Genomic DNA, 16,829 nt, shown 5'->3' with positions numbered 1-16,829 from the left:
TGTGTAGGAGAGAATTTTCAATGGCAGAAGAAGGAAGGAGGAAGGAACGGAAGTGATGGGAGGTGGTGGAAGGGCGCGCGAGATATAGTAAATTCGGTTGAGGGAAGATGGTGGGGTGGTCCTCCTGCTGGTCGATCCAACGCAAGACCGGCGGCCATGGCAAGAGCAGGCAAGAGGCAGGCAAGAGTGGGAGTGGGAGGTCAATGGAAGGCGGACCTGACGCAAGTTAGGGAAGTACCAGGTACGGCCACTCCGCAGGGGGGTCCAATGGGGGGGATCCAGACGCCCCGAGAACGGTGAGGTGACTCGGCGATTGAGGGTGGTGAGTTGGTGGTGATTGCCCGGTCGACGCCAGGGAATTGGGTGAGTGACACACTTTTTCTGCTATCTGAGCTGAGGTAGGAGGTACCTTTCTTACCTTACCTCACTTTGTGCTTGACCGGGCTAGGTAGAGCTCCCCCCCGTAACGCGTGTCTCGTACTCCGTACCTTTTTCTCTCCGTATCTCTCCAATACTACCTAGGTAATTAGGGATTGTTCCTCCTCTTTCTGAGTACAGAGTCCCTCTCGTTGCCTCTCACCCACTCAGTCCAAGCAGGTGCCAGTTGCGTCTTTTTACGGACATGGCGGGGCATCCAGCGGGAAGGCGCTGCTACCGCTCGTGGCGTTAGTATGATACCCTCCGGGTACTTGGTGGTTTTCTGGACCAATTGCTATGATGGGATTGGAACACAATCATGGTGGGATGCGATGCGCTGTTGTTTTACCAATCCAATCTACATAGCATTCACAGTCCGTCTTCCATGCGGCTTGCCATCCCATGGAAGAAAGACCCCAAGCTCGGATGGGACGCAGGCGCAGGCTGCATTGTTTGACGGGTCTGTCGTGGCGTTCGATATCCCCCCCTTCCTTCTCACTACTTTTTCTTGACACCTCAACTTTGTCTGTGCTCCAGCCTTCATCTTGCATCTTGCCCGTATCTCGGGCATCTCATGATGGACTACTCATCAATAACTTGTTTTCTCTCCATTCCAGCAACACTCTCAGCTCATCCATATCCATTTCTTCAGCGGGTCTTGGCTGGTGGTGTCACTTTCATCAGACAGACCGGACCGACCAACGACTCAAGCAATAGCAGGCATTATCAAGGGTCAGGAATTGTCAGGTATGGAGGGGCATGGAGGGGCAGCTTGTTCCCTTGGTTTCCAGCGAGAAAAAAAAGTCAGCTACGGCACCTTATCCCTGGCCCCTGCTCCTCATTGCTGGCCTGCCCCTCGTTACATCACTTTCGCAGCTACCCCCCGGTCACAGCAGCAGCACCAGGTCCGATACCCCCGTCGACTCACCTTTTGCCTCCCATTGCACGCTTTGCACGCTTTGCTCGCTCTCACACCTCTCACACACTGCCACTGCCACCTCCATGCAACATCTGCCCGTGGCGCCGTGGCACCGTGGTCCACTCCAAATTCTCGGGCGTCTTTTTTTATGTGATCTTCTCACCGTTCCAGTTTATTTTGGTGGACTCTTGTTATTATTAAACATCCTCAACTGGATTCAAGACACGACATGCCACAAGGTTCAAACAGCTCATTCGCACACCTCACCATTCATCCCGCGCCAAAGCTCCCACGGCCCCTCCTCCTCCGCCTCCCATCCCCCCTAGTCCTACACGACCCTGAGGTATGTACCGTATGCGTATGGTCCGCTCGCTCCCACCGCACTCTCTTACTCAAAAGTCTAGCTCAGCTTACCTTACCTTTACTGTTAGATATCGAACAAAAAAAAAACTGACCCCAGCTCCATAAATCACTCAATGCTCCATCGCTCAACCCGCCAAGCTCGACTGAGCCCAGCTAATGAAACACGTTGCCTGGTGCATGAGGCACTTCCAGCCTCGACTCGGCCGATTTTAGCTTAGAGAAATATGATGATCGAGAAGGCCCGTTTACGACTCCGTTCTCGGTCACCCCCAGATGGACCGCACCATTTCTGGCTCCGTCGTCCGTGTTGGAGCAAAGGAGTCATCGGAGTCGAAGAAAACAGTTTGCGTGCAAAGAAAGGCATCCATGCTCGTCCAAACCCTTCGAATTCAATTGGAGAACTTGTACAGATACCTCGCCTACGAATGCCATCCACCCATCCGTCAATTCACCCATGACTGATGCCAAATGTACACGCCACCCAATTCTGCCACTCACAGTCTTGGCCGGCCGCTTCCAATGCAAAGTCGGTCCATCAAAACAGGGCTGGTGCGTTCCGGCGCTTGGTGGGGCCCGAGATCTGCCTCTCGACTCACCCAACCCAATGAGCTACCAAGCGAGCCCGGCTGGCCCGACACGCCGGAGCATCACGGCTTCGTCGGCCCCAAATGCTCCTGGCTTCGCCTATAACAACTCTCAACTTCCGATGACATCGGGAATGACGATATCCCTACCGAGGATACCCGCAAACGTCAATGCCGCGGCCTATGTGTTGACCGCTGCCCACGGAGGCCTGCATGGCCGTATCGTATCGCCAGACGCCCGACAGGGCCCAGGTTTGGCAGTTGGATCATTTTGTATGGTCCAAACATCGATCGACTCAGCATGATATGACTCTACCGTCACTCATCCATCCGCTACCAACGCCGTACGACACCAGCCCCCCGGACGAGCTTCTGGCCGTACCACGGTCTAAACCAACATGGACAAGCTATCTCTCGGCCAAATTATTCAGCACATCTCATTTCGGTCTGATAAGGGGTTCCTGAGATCTGACGACTAGATATTGTCAGATCATGGTACTGCTGTGCCACTGTGCCTAAGGCCTCAAATCCGCCCTACGAATTGACGGAATGACAGCCGTGTCATCAGCCTTGTGGCTAGCACGATGTCGTTGACGCTCGTCCCATCCGCAAGCCCACATCATCACGACTACGTACTGTACTCGCCGTTCCCGTTCCCTCCCTTCCCAAGTCCACCTTTGACTGGGTACACGAGACTTACATGGACCACGGCAGCAATGTGGCGGCCTTGCAAGAACCGAGCTTTCCTACAGGCCCCGTTTGCCGCCAGCCGCCCCCGGAATGATGCGTCTCTCGTCGAGGTTCGACCCGAGCTACCCCAGATTTCCGCTCCGGTTCCTCCCGATTACCTGCCCCGATGCCGTACATTAAGCTACACTTTGCCGAGCCGGGGTACAGCACCTCGTGCCTGGGGATCTGGAACCTCGTCTCATCTACCAGCGACTTTACACTAGCCTCTGAGATTCTTCATGAGCCCAGGGGTTCGTATCTAACGCCCAGTGGGGTACACTCGGCAGCCCGTTTGTACGAGGCGGGCGCGTGTAAGTCAGGTAGCCGGGAATATTTGGTGTAGATGATTCGCCATAGACCGCTGGACTTGCATAATCTGTGGATTCTTCTATTGCGCCTAACGATCCCGGGCCAGCTGTCTATGAAAATGTTCCGGATGATGGCATTCGTGAGATATCGTGAAGATGAAGCTCGAGTTGCCGGCAGAGTGTTCATCCTTGTCTGGCGGGCAAGACCCGGGATGTGGCTATATGCTTGTCCCGTACAGTCACGGAATACCGGATTGAAGTACGAGACCAGCTGTCTCTTCTATAAGAAATCATGACAGGCCAAACGGCATTTCTCGGTTATGGCTCCTCGAAATATCCAGTTTCGGTGAGCATTCTTTGTGCCTCGGTGAGCGGTGACTTATACCGAGCTGACTACCCCACCAGCAAATTGTGCAGGGTTTGACTTTGACGTGGACTTACCTGACATAAGTTGGTCCAAGCTCGACATAGTGGGCTGGTGCACGATTAATGCCGCACATTTGACTTATGCCGTTGTGCAGAACTAACGCTTCGATCTCCATGATGATTGTCATCTCAAATTATGCAGAGATGTCCCCCACGCGTCCCCCACGAATCCTTGGAAGGCCATGGGCCTCGAACGCAAGTACATCAATGGGATTGAGGCAACCGTCTCGCGCATACCATGGCAGCTCGATTTCTTTTCCTCGAATTGTGTCTCATTCAACTTGCCGTGGAGCATACACGGGTGCTATAAAGACATGTTTGCAAGCACGAACGTGCTTGCTATCCGGTACCTGAGATGCAACCTTGATGAGCGCCATTTCTGGTGTTAGTGGCCAGCCGACTCTCGTCGTAGGAACGCAGTAGGAGAACATGTCGCAGCTCAACAGGCTCACGGATTATCTCAACTCGTTCTCTTGAATTTTTCAGTACAGAAGTTCGTCTCATCGGAGTAGAACACAGGCATCCTCTGCTCACCTCCCCGTCTTATTACTTCTGGCATCGACCCTCCATCGACTTGACTGCAAGATATCAAAGTCTACAAGTCTTGGAGAATCTCTGACAGCTCCTACAACTACCTGTCATAGGTGAGCCACGGGTTCACTCAAGCCTATGTGTACTTCTGGGGACCACGCAAACATAGTGATAATAGGGGCCCCTGTCTTCGTCATAAAGGTCTTATTGGACATACCGATATTCACATCTCTGTTGGCGACTCATCCCGAGCTCTCTCTGAGCCTCCATGCGAATCTGCGTCGTGTATTTCTCAAGCGTCGATGAGACCCCTGTTGCCAACATATGTTGGTCAACTACCTAGGCGTGCCATGCGTTTTCATGAGAATTCCGGCCTTGATCACATTCATGGTGTTTGCTTAGCTTACATCCCGGCAATGTTCATCAATCATCAGGAGGGTCATGCGATGGATTTGATGAGAATGGTGCCAGGAACAAGTCTGCTAACAGCGTCAATATCTCGCTCCGGCTAACGCACGTTTGACCCCGTCTACTTCTCACGCAATGGGACGATGTAAGTGAATTCCAATGGGCGATGCGGTTCAGTTTAAATCGAGGCGTTCCCAGATCTTCCCTGCTACGGCGTTCACTCACTAAAAATGTAAATGCTGCCAGGTAAAGAGCTTTCTCTAAACGTTCGACGCCTTCATATCATCCGAGCAGTCAAGAGTAGAGTGAATGATTTTCACTCTTCACCAACCGGACTATTTGAGCACGATACTTTCTATCAAGGACGACGGATCAGCGTAAAACGGACCTTCTATGCCAAATCAATGCTAAACAAGCTGACTTTGTACTGCGAATGGAATCAGGTTGCACCACCACCATGCGCTCTATTATCCTCAACATCAAAGTAAACCCGTGCTCCGAGTTGCTACCTCTATCTTTCCTTCTATCTAACCGCCTCGAAGCCACAAGACTATCAATTGTACGTCGGTTCGACGCCGTTGATTTCCGCAAATGGATCCCAGTCAGCAGCATGGGGGACAAACTCCATGATTGTGGCAACCTTGGTTGACAACTCCTCGCCATACACCTGCTTGATGAACTCCATAATCAAGTCCAGACCAGATGTAACCTAACCCACGCATCAGTCAGTACAATTCTTCTCGATTCCTCCACACGCTCCCACTTTTCTCTCGCAAAAAGGGATCAAATAGTAAAATATCAAAAAGCAACTTACACCCGAAGAAGTCCAGACGTTCCCATCAACAACATACCTCGCCGGCGAAACCCACTTAGCCAGCGGCGCCTGCGCAGTAATCAACCCCCAAGCCGCTTTATTCGTCGTAACCCTTCTGCCGTCCAGCGCGCCCGCCCTAGCAGCTAGACTGGCCCCCGTGCAAATCGTAACGAGATACTTGACCCTGGGCGCGTGCTTCCTCACGTACTCGACGATCGGCTCCAGCCCGGGGGCGCGCACGCCCGGTCCGCCGGGCAGGATGAGCACGTCGAGGTCCAGGTCGTCGTCAAAGGTGTTGGTGGGCTGGAACGTCGGCCACCAGGACGAGTTGTAGGTGTTGGAAGTCGGGGACACGGGCGCCGTGGTGACGGGGTCGAGGGTGGCGGCGATGAGGTGGAGGTTCACGTGTCGGTTGTAGGCTACGAGCTGGAGGGCGTCGATGGGGCCGATGAGGTCTAGCATTTCCATTGCCTGGAAGAGGACTGCGCCAAAGGTTACGGGGAGGGTCGTGTTTGCGGCGATGCTGCGGGTGTTGGGCGTGCTGTGGAAGGGGGTTCCTGCGATGAGGGCGGCGGCGGGTGAGGCCGCGGTGGCGAGGAGGGAGAGGCGCATTATGAGATTTGTGAAGTTTGGCAGCGCGGCAGATCTGCTGTTGAGGTCGGAGGAAGGAGATTGCGTGAGATGTGAGGTCGAGATTGGAGTTTCTCGATGAAGAAACAAAAGCGAGAGGGAGAGAGAGATGAACGAGTGAATGGACAGTCCGAGAATGTAACCCCGGGAACAGGGAGTGCTGGCTGCTTCAACATGATTCAGCAATCAGAGCAGGTGCTGTAGAAACATATATACATGAATATCCCACCGGGAACCTTGGTCATGATCACGAATATCCCGGGGGTGGGACGAACCCAACCAAATGACACACGCCATCAACACCAACTATTGTAATTCCGAACCACCAGGAGGTCCTGGACTTGGTTGGAAGCATTCCGATCCCGAAGGAACGGCCGGGCCGGGACAAGATCCAAGCAAGGGGAGTAAAGCTTGCCAATATACATAGACTGAACATCCATCATCTTGAGCTATCTTTCACCAGAAAGAGGCACGTCACGACGGGGACTCTGCTTTACCAGTTGCGATGGGAGGAGTTTGACAAACTGTAGGTGGCAAGTGGATACTTTGTTTATCTGGTAAGAAAAGCTGAGCATATTAGAGTTTTCGCTGTTCCTGGTTAGTTCTCTTGGCCCTTGTCTGCTTTTCTTTTCTTCCCTTTAATCTGAGTGATTTGATCCTGGTTTGATGCCACTGAAAGCGATTGATTGTCTGGCTCCTTGGACAAAGAAGCCAATGCGTGGAAGGTAACCCGGTCAGCAGGGGAAATGGTTGGCACAACTGTAGAAGAGGGTAATGTTTGTTGAAAGGGGGTGCCATTGCGGCGGAGAAGCCTCCGGCTCTACGTAGTAACGTTGTTTACCAAGCTTTTCCTGTTTAATGTCGGTTGACGACGCCCATTGGTTCTTGACTCATGTGTTGCGGTGAGAGCTCCCAACCGTCAAGACCTGGGATATATTGGCTTTCAGTACTCCGTATTTCTTCGACAAAGCAGCTTGTCAAAAGAGATGCTAGAGTTTCGCCGCAAGTCGTCGGTCTCGGCCACCACCTCTTCTCTCGCAGACAATCGGGACTCTGGTAAAAGGGTTACGCCAAGCCGAAGGATCAGACCGAGGTACATGGCCGGTTGGACGACAAACCCCCGGGACGCCGGAGTTGATCCCTGGATTGCCCCGCTCCAGGCGTATCCCCGAAACTCAACTCAACTCCGGGCCGAAGGCGGATGGTCGCCGGCCATGTTATTTGGTGGTCCCGCGTTTCTAGGAATTCACCGTGTTACGTAAATAGGTCGGCTCGGCTGTTTATCATTCCTCTATCTTAGAGAGGCATTTATTACTTTCCTTCGATGCGGTGTCACTGGACAAAGTCTGTGAGAAAATGAAGTAGTCGGCCATCTCAAGTGACAGCACTTCATCGATCAGTGTAATCGAAATCGTCTTTCTGGATCTGAAGTTTTCTCATGTTGATCAGGAAATTGCTACGAGGAACGCCCTCCTTCAGGGCTTTTCATAGCAGCTTTGATGTTGCATTTCACGGTATGCAAAACCAAATTACGAGCGCAAGACTATCTTGAAGGTGGTATCTTATAGGATAGCTATCTAGTATTCTTTAGGCTCCCCTATGTGTGCGTCCCCGGCACATGGCATCAATAGTGAGGGTGTTGTAGGTAAAGTTTACCGTCGAAATCACACTGTCGGAGAACTACCTATTCGTTTATAAGTAGAAAAAGGAACCTGGCTCTCATCATATGATAGGTCACGACACAGGTTTTAGTATGGCTGTGCGATAGATCTACCAAGGTGTGCTTGGATGGCCGTCGCTGGTGGCATCCGAGTGCATTCCAATGCGTCAGTTTGAAGACCAACATTTGGGCACGAAGTGGCATGGCGGCGGGAAGCTGCACTGGAGGGTCAAGTCCGCTATGGATGTCTCACACTTGATTCGCATTTCTCGTCTCTCGCTGAATCACGGTACCAACATGTACTGGGTAGCAGAAAGCCTGCCATGGCATCTTTCTGCGTTTCTTGTTCTAGTACAATAAACTAACAAACGCTCTAATACCAGAACCCATTCGCTCCGGCCCAGCTTCATTATTGTAACAGAAAGAGTACAAGTATGAAAAGTGTACTCAGAATCTAAACCATCTTCAGTATCTCTATTCAAAACACTCGTTTTTTGTTCCCATGTAAGGAACCCCCTAACCGACGCTGAGAAGTGTGTACTCCCCCAGCAAAAAACACAATCTCTCTCTTTTCTAGTTGCGCAAGACCATTCCCAATACACCGCCCAGCACGCCGCGTACACGGGTCTGGTTCTCATGGATACAAGTGAAAACAACAGCCGTGCTGGCGGCGAAAACGAGCGTCTCTCTCCACTGCTTGTCCATGCCGTACCGCCGCGGCAGCAGCGTCGCCATGGCCCGCGGGGCGACGAACAGCGCCATATCCTTGCGACGACTGGCGGACTCGACAAGGACGCTCCAGCCGCAAAGGCAGCACCCCGTGCGGACGCAGATTCCCGAGTCCATCCTTTGCCTAGCGGCCAGGTCCTTGCCGAGGATGTGAGGCCCAATTCTGGTACGGGCGAGACAGACGCCGTAATAGAATAAAGTGATGTACGCTCCCAAGAACGCCGCCGACCTCGACGATGATAACAAGGTCCGCACGAGGGTCTTCTTGTTGATAGGCCCCCGCAGAAGAAGCGCCACGCTCAGGGGCAGATACATGGCCATGGACCACTTCCACGACCGATAGAAGCGGCTGATGGCATGGAGCTCGCACGATGGGCCGCAGCCCATGTGCACCATCTCGCACGGGATGGGAATTGATTTTGACGGATCGCCCCATTCGCTCGGCCATCCGTATTTCTCACACATGCCTTGTAGCAATTCTGCCTGTCCACTTTTACCGTAGGACATGTCGTTGGCACGGAGCTTCTGGAGGGCCTCGATCAGCCGCATGTCGACGTTTGCCGCCGAACTGATCCACTTGTTGTAGCCGCTGGGAAGCCTTTCGGGATGGTAAAACCATGCCCACATGATGAAGGCACAAGAAGTGACGAACAAGCAAGGGTCGGTGAACCTGCCGATGATCCATTCAGCCTGTACGAAGTTAGTGACGATGATAACGGATAACGTCAAGATGAGTGATTGGTGCATACCTTGGTCCAACTGCCTTGAGCTATACGACGCGCTCGCCTTCGCGCCCAAACTTCGCCAACAAGAACGTCCAGGGCTCTCGTCAACGTGAATAACGTCAAGTCGAGAGTCCGTCCTCCATACCGGGTCTCCTTTAGCTGAGCTCCGGGCGGACTATCCGATTTCTCAGGGGAAGTGCCTGTAAAGGCCGAGCTCTTCTTGGACTGCAAAAGCTGCAGACTGAACCAGGCAGCAACAAATGTGGCGCTCCATCTTGCGAGTCTAGATGTGTGTCAGTACTAGATGGTTGTGAACAATAAGAGAATTAAGGATCGAATTCCGCTCACCTCGTTCGAGTCACCTCTGTGAGACTTTTGGCATTGCGTTCGAATACACGTCGAAGTGGCTCCTATCAGAAGGTGTCAGGTCTATTTAGCAAACTGTTGTAGTTACAGTGACTGGAACTCCAGGCCACCTTTCTGAAGTTGCAAATGTTGCTTTTTAGGAACTAATGCAAGGGACAAGAACTTGTGTACACCTAGGAGAGAAGCCAGTGCAACTCTGAGGTCTCCATCACCATGTGTACTGGATGCCTAGTTCACAGTACTTGAGACCAAGTGAAGCAACCACAGCCCTGGTATCGGCAATTACAAGTGTTTGATACTTCACGCTGAAAGAAATGTACATACCTCTAAAAGTGTACTGCCACCAACAAGCAAGGCACAGAAGGTTGGAAACCGTTGGGGGTCTAGACCGGCGAGGACTATCCGCCTCAGTTGCGCCACAAACCCGATGCACCCGTTCTCCTTTGCAATTTGACGGCGTTTTTTGGTAAGGTATTGCATCAGCAACGTAAGGACTCTCGGAGCAACAGCGGAAGCATATCCTAGGAGGTAGGCCCGAAGGAGGGGCCGTAGGATTGGCGGAATTGCTTGTAGCTCGACAAGGCCATTCCGGCGAATTTGCAGCTGACTCCGAGGTAGCATTGCGGGAAGCGAAGGTGTGACGGCAGCCATGAGGCTTCGGCGTCAGTGCCGGTAGTTGAACTGGAGACGGTTCCTGAGCAGAGAATCAGCGATCCGCATAAGAGCCGGAAGCGATGTGTCTGTGCACATTCGGATATGCTATGATGTAACCGTACAATGGCGTGAGGTTTGAATTGGTAGGCTGCTCGTCAAACTGAGTTCAGCAGAGGGGATCTGGGAAACGAAGGATGTGGCTGGAGACATGGGTCGTTGCTCTGGGCAGACAAGGTGAAGGACCGGCGAAAGTGTGATGATCGGTAGGGGCGTAACGACAGCAGAACCGTGGCAAGGCATGAGTTACGTTAGGTAATAGGGGAGTGAAGCAGCAAGCGGACTGGCCATCCGCACCAGCTAGAGAGTATGAATCATGTCGAGAATTGGAAGACCAACCAGACGATGACAGGTATTTGGTTATGAGGAACAAGGTTCGGGATTGCCCGGCCCATCTTCACTAGAAGCTGGGCATATACCTCGGATGCCAATCAAACAAGCTACAGGAGAACAGTCTAGGCATGTAGGTGTCCTAAGACGTTTGAAAGAATAACGGGAAAACGCGTAATGAAGATGGCGAACTAGTGGGCGCGTCTTACCAGGGGGTAGTATTGATCAACTTGCTCTTCTGAAGGCTCGTGATGGCCGTTACTCCAGAGTCGACCACCAACCCGCAGCGCCTGGGGCAGGGCTGGAGCTGTGCTCAATAGCGAAAAATATCGCGTACCTTGCGTGTTAAGAGACGAAGGGGACGGGAATGAAATAAGAAATTGTGGGGTAATGGTGCGACCCACGACGTGATGGAGGGCCTGGGGTAGGATGAGCGACGTAGGTTGTGCAGTAGGTGCAGATGGAGACCAGGGGCAGGTCAATGGTGAGGCCGAAGGAAATGTGACAATTGGGTTCCTCGGCACGGTCGAGAGTAAGGTAAGTTAGGGAGAAAGGTACGGAGCACGGAGTACGGTAAATACGCATAAGAGGAGAGGTCGGATCTGGCAAACGTGACCGAAGCGCAGATTACCGCCACGGCTAGCAAGATTGGCGAATGTGATTGGTTGCAGGATCAAGTGTTTCGATCAGCTGGTCTGGCACGCGGAGAAACTGAGCTTCACGGTTCACCTTGGCGGCCAGGAAGAAACGGGAGTGAAGATTGAATCTTCAGCCAAGCCAGATGGGGCTTAGGCGCGGCAACCCATGCGAGTGCGACGGTGCTGAAGAAGAAGAAGAGACTTCTATCAAAGTCTGGAGTCTGTCTGGAGCAAAACCTGAAGGGAACGGCGTTTTGCGTTGGCTCGGTAGTGGTAGACGACGTTGGACAGGGAGTACCTTGCTAGCCTTGCTCAAGAACTCTTGTCCTTGCGAGTTGCGGGACGCTTCGGGCGTGGAGGGTTTCGATCAGTGCGATCGACCGTCCGTCAAGAATCTCGGCGCTTGCTCCTAGTTCTCGAACGAGGAATGCTTGGTGGACAGTTGAACACAGGAGGTCAATTGTTGACTGGTTGGCTGGTGGGAAACCACAGACAGACAGGCTGGGACAGCCAGCCGTTTCGTATCAACCGAGGCTGTGTTTGTTTCCTTTGTCTCGCCGTGTCAAGAACCGTTCAAGGTCTGTGAGGTGCCTTATTAGGATCTGTCGGCGCTACTTTAGGTGCTTAGCAGGAACTTGTGGACAGCCATCAAAACTCCAAAGGATTTGATGTACGAGGCATCCGGGTGGATAGAACGAACGGGCAGTGCGGCAAGTATGGATGTGACAGCGTTAATTGAGATACCGAGACTTGAATACACAAAACGGGATGAAGACGTGTTACAGATGCGGTTCCAGGCGACAGATGGAAGCAACGAGTTTGGCCGAACGATGAGGCCAGACTTGTGAGTCAACGGGAATAAGACAGGGTATATCGAAGCAGAGCAAAAACTGAGGAACTTTCAGAGCATGTCGAATGGGTGCGAACGTGGAACCTCTTTGCAAAGCTCCCTAAGCTGAGATGAGGTGAGCGCGGTGAGGTGCGTGAAAATGCTGGGAAAAGCTTAGGAAGGCTGATGATGCGGGACACGAGTGCACGGATACAGGTACAAAAGTACATCGAGAGGCCAGGCCTAGAATGGAATAGTGGAAGGTAATTCCTGGGGCAGGGAGAAGATGAAGATGACTGACAGCGCTGGACAGCGGGAGGGGGGGATGAGATTGGGGATGAGAGAGAATTGAGAGGAGAAGGTGAGAGGGGGAGCTCCGAGCTGGCATGTGATGACCCGCTAGGAACATAAGTTCGTTAGCATCAAAAACTGGTATCGACCCACCCAGCTAAGCAGTCAGGCACCAAGCTAACGAGAAGGTTGAGAAGAGCTTCACGAACCAATCAAAACTTATTTAATCCCTTAGTAGTCCACCTGCTGACCGCCATTCGTGTGACCCGAGCCCGCCAGAAAGAGGTGCCTCAGCCTCTACCGGTACCTACCTTCCATAGGTGGTACACCAAGGTGGATGCTTAGGTAAGGCGTAAGCGCAACCGCACCGTTTCAACGATATGGTTCTGCTTGTCTCATGTCCGCATGGCTCCGATCCAAGATCCGGCGCCTTATCCAATCAGCCTTTCGTCCTTTTCAGTTGTTGGGGGAAGGGCAGGGCAGGTAGGACGGGATATCTTAGGGCCATCCATGGCATCCTCATCCGTAAGAAACTGGGCAAAGGTAGCAATGGGAAAATTAGGCCGGCTCGAGCCCTGCTCTGCCCTGCCTACCTACTTCCAATTCCATTGCTGCTGGCCGGCCGGCCTAACCTGTCCACTGTCCGTTGACTGCTGCCACTAAGGTAAGTGCGGAGGCTTGCAGCGCGCGATGCAGGTGACCGTGCCGGCAACCCACCCACACCTCACACCCCACCCCTCCCTGCAACTTGCGACTTTGCCCTCCCTGATCCCTCTTCCTAAGTTCCTCCACCTCTACATCAGTCCTCACTACTATTCGTACTCAGAGAGTCAGAGTCTCTGACCTCTCTCTTCTACGCAGTACACTTCAGGCTAGCACTCAACCACCCTGGTCAAATAACAGGGGTCGTACTTTGGCTGTTTGGTGCCCCAGACTTTTCATTCTTTTCGAGTCCTTGATTTCCTGCTCGTCACTCACTCTCCCCGACTGAAAAAAATCACGGGGTCCTTGAGCCCTCGTTCTCGCTGCACCGTACAGTACCTACCAGAGAGTACCGTGTCCGTCACCTCACGCCCACGTCCTACGCCTTCGACCACGTCCGCTTCCTCTCCCCATCTGTCTTACTTGCCTTAGCTTACGTCTGGCCACCTCCCTGAGCTGATTGGGGGTTCGTTTCACCTCACCTGTTGCTATTCCTCGCTATCCGTTTTGGCGCTCTCTCAGATATGCAAGTACACGGTTGAGCCAACCTCAACATCAAGCCAAAGCACCACCTCAGCTTCGTACACGTTGGTCCAGAGTCTGTCTACCTTATACAAGCAGGCCAATGCTTCGAATGGGCCTCGCGCTCACATCCCATCTTGGACAAACACACGTACCCTCGCCCTCTCGTGGCTCGACACCGTACCTCTAGAGACTACTCCGTACCCAGACTCTGCTTCTGAGGTGCCTTTCGACAAGTCTCAAGGGTCTCTTCCTTCTCCTTAGCCCTGCATGGGCCGCATTAACGTCCGCCATACGGGGTAGACCTTGGATGCTCTTCAACTAGGAGCTCTCCATCTCACCATCCATCGAGAACGTAGCACTGCTTGACGCCGTGCTTTAGTACACCACTCTGCCGCCATCCCACACGCTGCCCCCAGCTCCGCTTGCCCTCCCCGACTTCACTTCACCTCACCTTGCCTCGCCTTACCTTACACGGAACCCGTCCCGCCTTTTGCCTCACGCTCATCATCGCCATCCATCCATCCTTCCTTCCTTCCTTCCTTCCCCCTCACCCCCCGCTCATCGGACGAGACGACGGCGAAGAGAACCTCCTTCTAGCACTAGGAATCCAGAAGCCCGGTGCGGTGCCTAAGCGCAGCCACCACCCCACCTCCGCCTCGACGCAACCTGCCAGCCTCTACTTCGGTCTCTTCCTGCTCTGCCACGGCGCGCACCTAAAGACGGCAAATACACCCACCAACCTCTCCAGACTCCTATCAAACAACACCATAGCGGTCGCTGCTGCCACAACTACAATCCGCCACCCCGCCAAATCACAAGGCAATCAAGCGACTCGCTGATAACCCATTCGAGACCGCTCTACCGTATGCTCTCTCCCAGCCGGACGAGCCTTTTGGTATAGACGCGCTGCGCTGCACTGCGCTCCTGATACACACGTCCCACCCCTCCGTCAATGATTCATAGGATATCGATTTGCCCATAGGAATGCGCATGCCCTCCTTCGAGTCGACTACACTCACTCTTTCTTACGCTTCGAGGCCTTCGCGACCAACGTCTCTCGCTCTCCGAACCAGAACCAGAACCAGCGCATTCGACGGCCACCGTCCATTTGCCACAAGACGCACCCATGCTCGCCATACAACGTCCCAGGATGGGTTCGACGCAGCCGTCAGACCCCAATTTGCCCTTCGGCTGTTAGTAAACCGTCTCGTCCATTTCCCGTCAAAGTCAAATACTCACAACCTTTTTCTAGATGCCGTTGATCCTTCGCAAGACTTCTTCCTCGACCCTCCCGAACCTGCGCCTGGCGCTCCTCTTCTCTCCGACAATGAAACCAAATTACTCAGTTCCTTCTTCGAGGACATGACTGCCGATCATTACAATCTACCTTCTTTCGGCGAAGGACTCAACTTCAGCGATGCTTGGTTGGAATTACCTCCCCAGTTCATGGGGACGGCAACATCTTTTGGCCAGTCGCCGGCACCGCCGCCTCTTGCGTCCCCTGGGCATAGTATGCCCCATAACGACTTTGCGGACATGATGTCCATGGGCTCAAACCTGATGCCTCCTCCTCCCCCTCCCCCACAGCAGCAGCAGCATCAGCAGCAGCCGCCACCGCCGCCGCAGCAGCATCATCATCAGCAATCACACCCGACACTCGATCAGCACGCCTCAGCCGACGTTCTTCAGGCCGCCAGCACACTACTGCACAACGGTTCCTCGTCAAGAACAAACACAAATGGGTCTGGGCCGATGTTCAGCAGCACCAGGGACGTTCCGCACTCCCTCGGTCCACCCGTCGGCCACCTAAGGCACCAACCTATGGAGGATTTCAAGCGTGCTGAACGAGGCAGCGTGGCTCAGGCCAGTCTCGTCGATGATCATGATAGCACATTCGCGGACATGTTTTTCGGACCCGCTCCTGGCGAGAGAGTGTCTTCGCAACGGGCTAACCAGGTTCCCAATATCGATGTACAGTGGGGCTCGGATGCTCGATTCAACCGCTCCAACAGCTTTGTTCCGGATCCTAAAGAAACCTACGATGCTCTGTCTCGAGGCCAGCTGAGGTACATGGAATGCTTGGAGCCAAGCCAAAGCACAGATAATACTCGCCCACCAAGCCCGAACGGCGAGCACGCAATAGGAAAAGGTCACAGCCGAAAGTCATCCGAAGTATTGAAAAAAGAAGAGGATGCTGATGCACCGCCAAGAAAAAGGAGGAAGAGCAGGAGCACGAAGGAGGAAGTTGACGAGGATGATGAAGAGAATGGTACCACAATGAAAGCAGCGAGAAAACGCAAGACGAAGACCGAACCTACGTCAGCCACCCCGCCAGCAGAAAACGGCACAGGCCGGAGGCGTAAATCCGGGACTGGAGCCAAGCCAGCACGGGAGAACCTCACGGATGCACAGAAACGAGAAAACCACATCAAGAGCGAGCAAAAGCGCCGTACTTTGATCAAGGAAGGCTTCGATGACCTCTGCGAGCTTGTGCCAGGTCTCAAGGGAGGCGGCTTCAGCAAGAGCACGATGTTGACTATGGCGGCCGAGTGGCTTGAAGAGATAATGAAGGGCAACGACGAGCTCAGGGCCCAGGAAAGCGCCCTCGTGGGACGGTAATATCACCACTCAATGTCAACAATACTACCATCAGTGGAAATACCTTACCATTGGTAAGCTCCACTGCTCCTCCAGACGAAATTCGGAATACCGAACCGAAGGACGCCAGCGCTTGCCTCCTCGGGTATGAGGGCGCTTGCTATATCACGATGTAGGAGAAAAAATTCCTGCAGCACGTGGGAATCGTTATCAAAAGGCAGATTCCCAGGGAAACCAAGGCAGGATATATTGGGCACGATTATGAACGTAATTTACGGGAGTGTCCCAGCCCTGTTGCGGGCCGCGCACGGGAGGCTACGATGATTTACTTGCGGAACCAGATTTACCCAGATTTATTATATTTGATCAGGGAAGGCTCTTGTAGTTGATACCCTTCACACTGTTATTTCCCCCAAATTTCACTTATTAAACGAAAAAACATATTTCACATATAATAGACATCGTCTTACTTGCAAATCTGTTGTCGGTTCAATGATTTCCCTCCTTCATCTCCCTACTATTTCTGTTGGGCTGATCTGCCATCTCAACTTCTTGTTCCTCCCTGGCGACTGACGCACCACAAGAATCTGCAAGGG

The 16,829-nt window shown here is 53.1% G+C and overlaps 6 protein-coding genes across 6 annotated transcripts; 4 read left to right on the top strand and 2 right to left on the bottom strand.

Moving 5' to 3' along the window:
* Window positions 1-991: 991 nt before the first annotated feature.
* On the top strand, window positions 992-1,678 carry CCOS01_02985 (uncharacterized protein; the record flags this gene model as incomplete). Its single annotated transcript, XM_060451171.1, has 2 exons — window positions 992-1,486; window positions 1,559-1,678. 2 exons carry the CDS (start codon window positions 992-994, stop codon window positions 1,676-1,678), a joined length of 615 nt encoding a protein of 204 aa, XP_060317436.1.
* A 625-nt stretch (window positions 1,679-2,303) lies between these two features.
* CCOS01_02984 (uncharacterized protein) lies at window positions 2,304-2,588 on the top strand (the record flags this gene model as incomplete). The annotated part of the gene is made up of 1 exon (XM_060451170.1): window positions 2,304-2,588. The coding sequence occupies one exon, from the start codon at window positions 2,304-2,306 to the stop codon at window positions 2,586-2,588; it is 285 nt and encodes a 94-aa protein (XP_060317435.1).
* Window positions 2,589-3,355: 767 nt separating this feature from the next.
* Window positions 3,356-3,616, top strand: CCOS01_02983 (uncharacterized protein; the record flags this gene model as incomplete). The annotated part of the gene is made up of 1 exon (XM_060451169.1): window positions 3,356-3,616. The coding sequence occupies one exon, from the start codon at window positions 3,356-3,358 to the stop codon at window positions 3,614-3,616; it is 261 nt and encodes an 86-aa protein (XP_060317434.1).
* Window positions 3,617-5,238: 1,622 nt separating this feature from the next.
* Window positions 5,239-6,111, bottom strand: CCOS01_02982 (DJ-1/PfpI family protein; the record flags this gene model as incomplete). Its single annotated transcript, XM_060451168.1, has 2 exons — window positions 5,239-5,394; window positions 5,500-6,111. The coding sequence occupies 2 exons, from the start codon at window positions 6,109-6,111 to the stop codon at window positions 5,239-5,241; spliced, it is 768 nt and encodes a 255-aa protein (XP_060317433.1).
* A 2,251-nt stretch (window positions 6,112-8,362) lies between these two features.
* Window positions 8,363-10,260, bottom strand: CCOS01_02981 (uncharacterized protein; the record flags this gene model as incomplete). Its single annotated transcript, XM_060451167.1, has 4 exons — window positions 8,363-9,208; window positions 9,268-9,526; window positions 9,592-9,653; window positions 9,934-10,260. 4 exons carry the CDS (start codon window positions 10,258-10,260, stop codon window positions 8,363-8,365), a joined length of 1,494 nt encoding a protein of 497 aa, XP_060317432.1.
* A 4,525-nt stretch (window positions 10,261-14,785) lies between these two features.
* CCOS01_02980 (BHLH family transcription factor) lies at window positions 14,786-16,254 on the top strand (the record flags this gene model as incomplete). Its single annotated transcript, XM_060451166.1, has 2 exons — window positions 14,786-14,828; window positions 14,888-16,254. The coding sequence occupies 2 exons, from the start codon at window positions 14,786-14,788 to the stop codon at window positions 16,252-16,254; spliced, it is 1,410 nt and encodes a 469-aa protein (XP_060317431.1).
* Window positions 16,255-16,829: the final 575 nt, after the last annotated feature.

Source organism: Colletotrichum costaricense, assembly GCF_030867565.1.
Source record: "Colletotrichum costaricense strain IMI 309622 chromosome Unknown Scaffold_3.1, whole genome shotgun sequence".
Lineage (NCBI taxonomy): Eukaryota > Fungi > Ascomycota > Sordariomycetes > Glomerellales > Glomerellaceae > Colletotrichum > Colletotrichum costaricense.
This window is presented reverse-complemented; position numbering and strand designations above follow the sequence as displayed.